Source organism: Malus domestica, chromosome 06 (assembly GCF_042453785.1).
Source record: "Malus domestica chromosome 06, GDT2T_hap1".
Lineage (NCBI taxonomy): Eukaryota > Viridiplantae > Streptophyta > Magnoliopsida > Rosales > Rosaceae > Malus > Malus domestica.
In genome coordinates this window covers 8,290,797-8,301,493 of record NC_091666.1, presented here as the reverse complement: position 1 = coordinate 8,301,493, position 10,697 = coordinate 8,290,797, and the positions used below count along the sequence as shown (strand labels likewise).

The following is a 10,697-nucleotide window of genomic DNA, read 5'->3' as shown; positions in this document are numbered from 1 at the left end:
GCACATGTTCGTGCCTCTACCAATGTCGTTGAGAACTACCATTCTATTATTCAATATGTGAGACTAATTTTGCTCCATCGAACATCATTGGAAAAGAAGAATTTTGACATGGATGGCCTTGTTGGCCGAATCCCCTTAGTAAACCATTTACTCTGTGAACATTTGTCCATGTTCTTGGATTCAAGTTTGGTGTATGTTTTACTTATGAATAATCTTATTGATATTGTCCTCGAATATGAGTTAATTGAATCATGTTTCCTAATACATGTGACTGATTCAATTAAACACGTGATTAGGTAGGAATGTGGGAAAGTTAATTGTCTGGATGAATGCGTACTGCGCACACTAACTTTACACCTAAATTACATCTCTAACAACGACTTCAGGTCTATCCAACCTGATTAAAAGCATTGGTACGCTACTTATTGTATGAACGATGTTGAATCACCATTTAAGGGACCTTAAATTCTCCTCGTCGTTGAGTTTTTAAGGATATTTGAGATGACAATGATCATAAATAAAATCACTAAAGAAAATAAAGTGAAATATCTTTGCACCACCTCCAAAAAATGAGCCCAAAGCTTTGATTTGAGGCCAATGAGTTGTCTCCTAACTGGAAACACACCACATATGGCCGGCCTAGAGTCGGGTGATTCGATCAGTTTACTTGTTTTGGCACGACCTTTTGGGACACTTAAGTCAAACAATGATGCTACAATGCATCTCCTTACCCAAAGTAAGGATCTTATGCCTATAAGCACACTTTGCCAAAGCCCGCTCATTAAGAAATTTGATTTCTATCAAAGATACGAAACGACTCTCTTTTGACAGTGGATTCAAGGGAATATATGTGGACTAATCCAACCAAAATGCGGACCATATAAATACTTATGGTTTTGGTTGATGAATCGACAAATTGGTCACATGTTTGTCCACACACATTATTACTAAACCTCATGGCCGATTAAGGGCTCACCACCTTCCTTATCCCTTAAGGTCTAGGAGACTGGATAATGCCGGAGAGTTTATATCGACGGTTTTTGATAAAGTATTGCATGTATTTTGGGTTTATAATTGAACTTCGAATTCCTATGTTCACCCCAAATAGCCTTGCCTAGCGATCATACAGCGTAATTTAAATGATCGCCCGTATTTTGGTAAACATACCAAGTTTTTGGTTTCTGCCTAGGGTTATGCAACTTTGTACGCAATTATGTTGGTTCGCCTTGACGCCCATTGCCACCTAACCTATATGACGTTAGAGTTGGTTACTAGGAACGACCCTGACGATTTTTGTATTCAAGCATTTGGGTGTGCATTCCATGTGCCAAGTTATGCCGCCGCAACGTACTAATATAGGTCCTCAAGAAGGATGTGAATCTTTGTCGATTATGATTCTCCTTCACACTAGCTCTCTTCGAGCCCTTGCACTCGATCTCTTTACCACTCATTTTCGAGTTATCACTTCAATAAGACAGTCTTCCCGCTGTTATGGGGAGATAAGAACATCAACGTTCCTGTAGAATGGCACGAATTTGCGTGGATGTTGCTCACTATGTCTCATCTCGATCCTCATACCACATAAGTGTGATAAGCAAGTGCGATGAATTATAGCTTTTAGAATGTTGCTTCAGACGTATTCCTCTGATCTAGCTAAAGTGACTAAATCATATACCAGCTGCAAATATGCCTACAAGGATAAACGTACTTAACAGACGTCGAGTCAACATCCCTGGAGAGTGTGCCGCTCCTGTTGGACGGTTCGATACATTGGTGGATAGCTAATCAATTTGTCTTAGCTTGGAGCATGAAAAATTACTCGGTTCATAGGATTCACTTCCCTAGAAAAGGAAGACAGGGCACAATAATGAATCTAAACTCGATTGTTGTCTCAAATCATTTCCATCTCATGAGATTAATCCGGATTACCCCCGAGACTTGAAGTTCTTGGTCCAGTATACTAGTTTGGATAAGTAAAATGGAATTGAAATGAGATTACCATCGATGATGTTTTCACTTATATGGTAGCTACCGAGATAAATGAAAAGTGACGATATCGAACTGTGTTCCGTTGATTAAGTGGCAAAGTAGAACTGATTGGACAACTAAAGTTACAATCTAGGTCAAATTCCTTACCAAAGTGTGTTTTGGACCTATCGTTCCTACACTACCCAAGGTAACCTCATTATGTTACAAATGCGAAAGGAAGCGTTATGAGATGAATGAAATAGTGTGATATGATGCATGTCTTACGGTGCAAGGTTTCTCTTAAATGTCATGTGATTGGTAGCAGCATTATGAAATGTGGTTAGTGTTTTCTCCATGGGGATATAGATACGGATATTTACATGTAAGTTCCCGAAGAATTACATGGACTCGTTTAAATAGTTCCAAAACCATGGAACACTCTCTTAACTTGTTGGAGGCATTCACTTACAATCCAACGACTGTGGTATACCTGTCTAAGTGATTATTTGATCAGCCAGGGATGAATTATGCCATTGCGTGTTAAACTATGAAGTCTTATTCTGAATTGCTAAAGTTACAGTTTATGTCGTTAACATGAATCTCACTATGACTCCGGAAGAGCTTGAGAAAAATGCCTTGCACCTGAAGACGAAATTTGAGATGAAGAATCTTGGGAAAACTCATTTATGCCTTGACCTAAAGTTGAAGCATTGTTCTGATGGTATTTTGGTTTACCAGTCGAACTCTACCCTGAAGTTGTCACCTTTGAGTATACCTTTGACCGTCCATACGTTATATGCAAATGAGACCCTTGAAGAGGTTATGAAATCCAAAATTCCATATCTAAAGTTCAACTTTGACCTTCGTTGTACTTAGCTCATTGTATTTAGATAGGACATCTCCTTCGTTGTTGATCTTGATAAAGATGCAGCACCGCGCCTACACGTAACCACTGATTGGTATTAAAAACGTGCCCTGAAGTTACAAGAAGGGCAAATCCCAACGCATCTCTAGCGGATCCAACCCCCCTGATCCTCGAACTGATGCTTGCCTTGTTTGTTATGCTGACACTGGTTACTTATTAAACCTGCACAAGGCAAAATCCCCAAATGGTTATGTCTTTACCATTAGGGATATCGTAATATCTTTGAGGTCCACGATATGACCTTAGTTGCGAAATTTTTGAATCATTCCAAGACTCACCTCACTTCTCTACTCCACAAGTGAGACATGGTTAAGAGTTCTTGTTGAGCATATTCGAAGTACTTGCTGTATTTTTCATCCATTGTTGGGTCTCAACGATGATCCATAAAGATTATGCCGCATGTATCAACCCGACCAAGACATTATACATCAACGAAGTCAACACCAAGACATATTGCATCTACATCTACATCAGCAAAGCATTAGGTGATTGAAGTCATGCAAGCTGATCCCAAACAACCTTGTCGACCTCTACATGACATCATTGCCAAAGTCAACCTTCCAGAAGCTTGTTTGAGGAATTGGTATGCCTGACTATTCATATGTAATGCTTGTAGTTCTCATTTGGAAGTTATGTCAAACTCGGAGGGAGTATCCAGAAGTATACTCACTTGATCTTAATATACTTTTTTCCCCTACAATTAGAAATATTTTCCCACTGGGTTTTTGCTACCTAACTAGGTTTTAATGAGGCACCCTTCATGGGTTGATCATACCCTTGTGAGCTCTTCTACTTGCGTCTAAAAGACGTATAGTTTTGACTTAATGCAACTTCTCACTTTCCTCCTTAGTCTATAGGTTTTCTCCCACCTTGGGTTTTACCATAACGATGTTTTTGTGAGTTTTACTTTTTATGCATTCTTCTGTTGACCTGAGACTCGTATTTGCTCATTGTGCTGGCAACTTCATCAACTGTACTTACTTCATCACTAAAGACCTAATGCGCCATTTACTTGAGTATTTACACACTCAACGGGGAGTGTTGCAGTCCTATTAGATTAGGAATGTGATTGTGTAAATCCTAGTATATCTTGGAATATCTCTTATATTCCTATTAGGAGTAGATTACCTATTAAATATTATAATCCTAAAGGGTAAGGAATTAACCTTCCCTACTACTATAAATAAAGGCACAATGGGTTGGAATAACACACACCCACAATTACACATCTCTCTTTTCTTTACTATTGCCGCACCTTTCTCTCTCACTATGGCCTCCATAATTGTTCAGTAAATTATACCTACAACATACCAATTTTTTTCTCTCTTTTTTACCAAATGAAAAGGGCAGTGGCTTAGGCCGCTCCCTTAAGCATCCCTACTCTTCAACAAGTTGAAATCGTGGTGATAGATTATGGGCTGTTTTGAATCATGGATTGTTATTTGAATGGATATTATTTTCTCAAATTTCTTAATTGAATGAATGGACTTATATTTATGCATGTGACCAATTTAATCAATTTATTTCTAGGTATGTCTAGTGGGGAAGTTAGTTGTCTGGTAGAAAGTGCAACCACGTACATCATCTTGCGTGAATGACACTATTTTACTAACTTAATACCCAAGAAAGCTCATTTGACAACTCTCTCAGGCCCATCCAACCTGATTGAAGGATACGGAAAGGCACGTATCATGTTGTCTAATGGTACAATTTTGACCATTAAGGAGGCACTCTATTCTCCACGTTTCGGAATAACGTTGCTGAGTTTTAGAGATATTCAAGATAATCAATATCATCTTGAAACCAATGAAGATAATGGTTCTGAATTTCTTTGTATCACTTCATACCAATATGGCCAGAAGCATATTCACGAGAAGTTAAAACGTCTGCCGAGTGGGTCGTATATCACAACTATTCGCGACATAGAAGCCCACAATGTGGCTGGCCCTATGCCTAAGTTCCAGGACACTTTGTTACTTTGGCATGACCATTTGAGACATGTTGGACGTGGCATTATGCGTCATATCCTCAAATCATCATACGGGCATAAGCTACATCCCAATGTCAGAGTTCCGCCATGCAAAGCGTGTTCTTCAGGAAAGTTGAATACTCAACCCTCACATACAAAGATCATTCACAACCCCCTTAAATTTTGTCAGAGGATTCAAGGTGACATTTGTGGACATATCTAACCAACATGTGGACCATTTAGATACTTTATGGTGTTGGTTAATGCATTGACACGATGGTCACATGTTTGCCTGTTGTCCACACGCAACGCCGCGTTTGCTAAACTCCTAGCTCAAATCATTAAGCTAAGGGCTTACCACCCTGATTATCCGATTAAGTTGATTCGATTGGATAATGCTGAAGAGTTTGTCACAAACTTTTGATGATTATTGCATGTCAGTAGGGATTGATGTGGAACATCCCATACCCCATTTTCACACCCAAAACGGCTTGGCAAAAGCTTTCATAATGCAGCTTCCATTGATAGCTTGAACTTTGGTTATGAGAACCAAAATGTTGGTATCTGCTTGAGGCTATGCAACATTGCACACAACTTGGTTGGTCTGCCTGAGGCCCACTGCTACTCAACCATATTCACCGTTACAGTTGGTCACTGGATACAAGCTTGACATCTCGCATTTACGCGTGTTTGGGTGCGCCATTTATATGCCAATAGCGCTGCCGCTACGTACTAAACTGGCTCCTTAGAGAAAACTGGGAATCTATGTCGGTTATGATTCACCATCAATTGTTTGCTACTTAGAACCCTTGACATGAGATATCTTTACCAAACATTTTGCGGTTTGTCACTTTGATGAGATAGTTTTCCCATCGTTAGGGGGAGCTAAGCATGCTAACATTCCCGTAGAAAACCACAAATTGTCGTGGTATGCTTCCACTATGTCTCATTTAGATCCCCGCATTGCCCAATCTGAAACTGAGGTGCGACGAATTATAGATCTTCAGAGTATTGCTCAAAGCATTCCGGATGCTTTTAATGATCTAGCAAAGGTGGCAAGATCACATATACCTGCTGCAAACACACATGCAAGAATAGATGTACCCCGCATACGTCAACAATCAGCTTGGGAAGGCCAGACCATCCCCGAAGGTGGGGAGGTCGCACCTTCCACACGGCAAGGTACATTGGCAGCTAACCAATCATCTGCTCCGACCCTGAAGCGTGGCAGACCCCTTGGTTCAAATGATTCACAACCCCAGAAGAGGAAAATGGCACCATTTAGTGACCCTAGTTTGAATCCAACCATCGCTCACTCATCCGTTCTAATGCATGAGGTTATTCTAGATTACAATGATGCTTCAGATGAAACATGCCGGCTTCCCGAGAATTGTGAGATTTCGGTCCACTATGCTGTATTGAATGAGGTTTGGAATAGGAATGAGATGATCATCGACGATACATTCGCGTACTCAGTAGCTACTGACATCATGCTTAGCGATGACATTGAACCACGTTTCATCGATGAATGCTGACGTAGAACTAATTGGTCAAACTGGAAACAAGCAATCCATGTCTAACTCTATTCGCTCGCGAAACGTAAGGTATTTGGACCTATCGTTCCTACACCACCACGCGTGAAGCCCGTTGGCTACATGTGGGTTTTTGTGAGGAAGCGTAATGAGAAGAATGAAATAGTGCGATACAAAGCACACCCCGTAGAGTAAAGCTTCTCTCAGCGCCCTAGAATTGATTACAAGGAGATGTATTCCCCCATAAGGGATGTTATAACGTTCCGCTACCTAATCAGTTTGGCAGTTTCTGAAAAAATGAATATGCAACTTATGGAAGTGGTAACCGCATATCTTTATAGGGATCTAGATATGGAAATATACATGAAAGTTCCAGAAGGACTTCCATTGGCTAGTTCAAATAGTTCTAGACCTTAAAACACTCTCTCAATTAGGTTAAAGATGTCACTCTATGGATTGAAACAATCCGGGCGGATGTGGTATAACTGTCCAAGTGAATATTTGACAAGTCAGGGTTATGTGAACAACGAATTATGCCCATGCGTGTTCATAAAGATGCCACATTCCTCATTGAGACTCCTGCAGAGCTTGAGGAAATTGATGCACACTTGAAATTGGAATTTGAGATGGAGGATCTTAGGAAAACTCGATATTCTCTCGACCTGGAGATCGAGCATTGTTCGGATGGAATCCTAGTACATCAATTGAACTACATCCAAAAGGTGTTGAGATGTTTTAATAAGGATAAAGCAAAGCCTTCTGTCCCGAAGTTCCTTACCTAAGTTCAATTGGGGCTTTATTGTACTTAACTCAGTACACTAGACCCGACATCTCCTTCGCTGTTAATCTTTTGGCAAGATACAGAAATAAGCCACACATAGGCACTGGAATGGTGTTAAAGACATTTTCCGCTATCTCAAGGGTACAACGGATTTGGGCTTGTTCTATACTCACAAATCTTCGAGTGTTGCCGCCCCCTATGGTCCTCAGATTGATTCTCGCCTTGTTGGTTACGCAAATGTTGGATATCTATCTTACCCACATAGGGCACGTTCTCAAACGAGTTATGTCTTTACTGTTGGAGACACTACTATATCTTGGAAGTCTACCAAGAAAATGCTAGTTGCAACTTCGTCGAACCATGCTGAGATTTTCACCCTTCATGAAGCCTCGCGTGAGTGCTTTTGGCTGAGATAAGTTATGGAACATATCCGAAGCACTAGTGGTCTTACATCAGTCGTTGACTTTCCTATGACGATCTTTGAAGACAATGCAACATGTATCGAGCAGTTAAAGAAGGGATACATCAACGGAGACAACACCAAGCACATATCGCTGAAGTTCTTTTACTCACACTAGCAGTAGCAGCATCAGAACATTGAAGTCAAGCAAATCTGTTCCCAGGACAACCTGGCCGATCTCTTCACCAAGTTGTTGCCCAAGTCTACATTTTAAAAGCTCGTCCAAGGAATCGGTATGCATAAATTATTTAAGTTGAATCGCTTGTAGTTCTCTTATTTAGAAGTTATGTCTAACTCAGGAGGGGTATCTAGAAGTATACATACATGATCTTAATGTACTCTTTCTCATACGATTAGGAGCATTTTTCCCACTATGTTTTTGTTACCTAACGAGGTTTTAATGAGGCACCCATTGTGGGATGATCATACTCTATTGAGTTCACTACCTTCGTCCTGTTTGACGTTTGTTTAAAGACATTATGCATACTTCTCACTTTTCTCCTTAGTCTATGGGTTTCCCCCATGCCTTGGGTTTTACCTTAGTGAGGTTTTGTGAGTTTTACTACAAATGCATACTTCAATTAAATTTGAGACTCGGGATCACCCGTTGTGCCGATGACTTCATCAACTATTCTACCTTATCTCCTAAAGATCTGATGCAATGGTTTGTTGAGTATTTACACACTCAAGGGGGAGTGTTGCAGTCATATTTAATGTGATTGTGTAAATCCTAGTAGATTTGGGAATGTATCTTATATTCCTATTAGGAGTTGATTACCTATTAAATGTTGTAAACCTAAAGGGAAAGGATTTTACCTATCCTACTACTATAAATAAAGGTACAATGGGGTGAATCAAACACACCTCACAATTAAATCAATCTCTCTTCTGTTTAAGTGTTGGCCCCCTCTGTCTCTAAACCCTAGATCGTTCAATCCAATAGGCCTACAACATTTAGCAGTTTTTTAACATGCAATTTTTCATTAATTTTTCAACACACAGACAAGATAGTCTTGAACACCATTGCTTCATCACTTTTCTTCATTGGTCTAGATATTCCAGAAGTAAATTCATACAAATCTGTGTAAGTGTGTTTACTTTGTTTAAAAAAAAATGATATGTTCTTATAATAAAAGAAGGGCTATTCTCACAAAATTTATGAACAAATGTTCTGTTTTAACCTCTACAGCTTTTCCAAATGCACAGACCCTCTAGAAATACGGCCACCTTTTACAAAACAGACCGGTGAAGCTCAAATCTTGCAGACAGCGAAGAAGGTCACAATTGAAGGGTTGGCTTTTTTAGATCCAGATTTATACAAGGTATTACATCTTATTAAATCTCTTAATCTTTTGTTAAAATGGATGAGTGCATGTTCACACATTTGAGCTCAGAGAGAGGTAGTAGTCATCATTCAAATCCGAGTTCAAATCTTATTTTTGAGCCTTTTGTTTCGTCGGTGGTCAGGTAAAGTGTCTTAATTTTGGGTTAGTCTCTGTATCCACACACGTAATACATGGAACGAATTTGCACTGGTCCTTTGCAGTGATGATCTAAGGTTATGAATCAGTGTAAGAACCATTTTTCTGGATATATTGAAATATGTAAGAAATTGTTTCTCTACTGTATTGAGTGAAGCAATCTCTTTCTTTTGAGCTGATCATGTTGGAGTATATTTTTACAAACTTGGTACACAATATGGATATTCATGGACTCTTTAACTTGCCCTTTTATATTTGTATTCAGTAAATATATATATATATATATATATATATATATATATATATTTGTCTAAGTATTTGGTATATAGCTGAGTCATTGAAGTTCAACATTCCAGTGAGTATACTATCTGACTGTTACAATCATCTAGCTTTGGCTTAGGGTTCATCTTTTTGTTCACCATAGGAAGACTCACTAGACTAGTCCTAGGAAATTATGGGCCAGACATTACTCTACATGATAATTATTATCACATGCATAATCCATGTGATTCCTTAACAAAATTTGGTCGAACAATCACCATTAAATGACTTTTCTGTGTTTGACCTATTACTCGAATTTTATATACTTCAGGTTCCGGTTTGTGTTCTGTCGTTTTTTCCAGAAGAGTACTTTTTGGTATAAAGTATAAATATTAGAAACATTCTACCCCTTGTTGAGTTTCTTTAATGAATATTTTGAAGTGTTAATTCTGCACCATTTTTAAATTTAAGCTTTCCAATCATGATTATATGATTATTTTTCTAATGTTAAATTGTGAAAGTTGGAATGTGGCTTATTTGGTTATACTTCTGCATTTCCTCTTTATTAAAATGTTTACTTACCCTCTTTTAAGTGTGTTTATTTTTGTATCTATTTTCTTCTCATGAATTTAGAAGATGGCCTAGAAATTGGACAGATACAACATACGCCGATGTAGTAGTTTGAGAACATATTATGGGAAACTTTGGGAAGGACATATATATGACAGCCCGTCCAGAAATATATTTTTCGATGGTATGAATTGACTAGAATACCCTTGGATGTTGAGTATATGGTGTAGTGTTGTGGTTTGAGTTGGGTGTTAGACTAATCTAATTAGTTCCAAAGCTTTTTGAACTTAAAAATTATGGCTTTGTGGTTGTTAGTAGCCCAAAACTGGACCACACACACCACTCCCGTTGACTTCTCTCTCTCCTCCCTCTCGGATTTCTTGCCATTTCCATACAACCTGTACCGACAACCCTCAAAACCCTTTCAAACTTCACAAATCGAGGTTGTGATCGATGTTTTTGGACTCCTTGCAAGCTTAGGAGTCAAATGGTAGTGATGGTTGGATGTGAAAATCCCGAAAAACCTGAGAAACCATAATCTCCGATTTGAGCATTGTTCATGCACTCGTGATTTCGAAGTTTTTAGAAGATTTTAAGCTGCTAGTGAGCTTTAGGACATCTTCACGAAGCTCGAAGAAGAAAAAAAAGGTGAATTGGACGTCGGGAAGTTAAGTTTGGTGAGTTTCAAGTTTGGCCGGATTATCGAGGGTTCGCTAGCGAAATCCCGTGGATTTTAGGGCTTTAAAGTGG

General features: G+C 39.0%; 1 protein-coding gene across 1 annotated transcript; it reads left to right on the top strand.

The window, feature by feature from the left end:
- Positions 1-6,933: 6,933 nt before the first annotated feature.
- Positions 6,934-9,759, top strand: LOC139196769 (uncharacterized). Its single transcript, XM_070823111.1, has 6 exons — positions 6,934-7,089; positions 7,209-7,286; positions 7,385-7,568; positions 8,638-8,719; positions 8,825-8,957; positions 9,709-9,759. The coding sequence occupies exons 1-6, from the start codon at positions 6,934-6,936 to the stop codon at positions 9,757-9,759; spliced, it is 684 nt and encodes a 227-aa protein (XP_070679212.1).
- Positions 9,760-10,697: the final 938 nt, after the last annotated feature.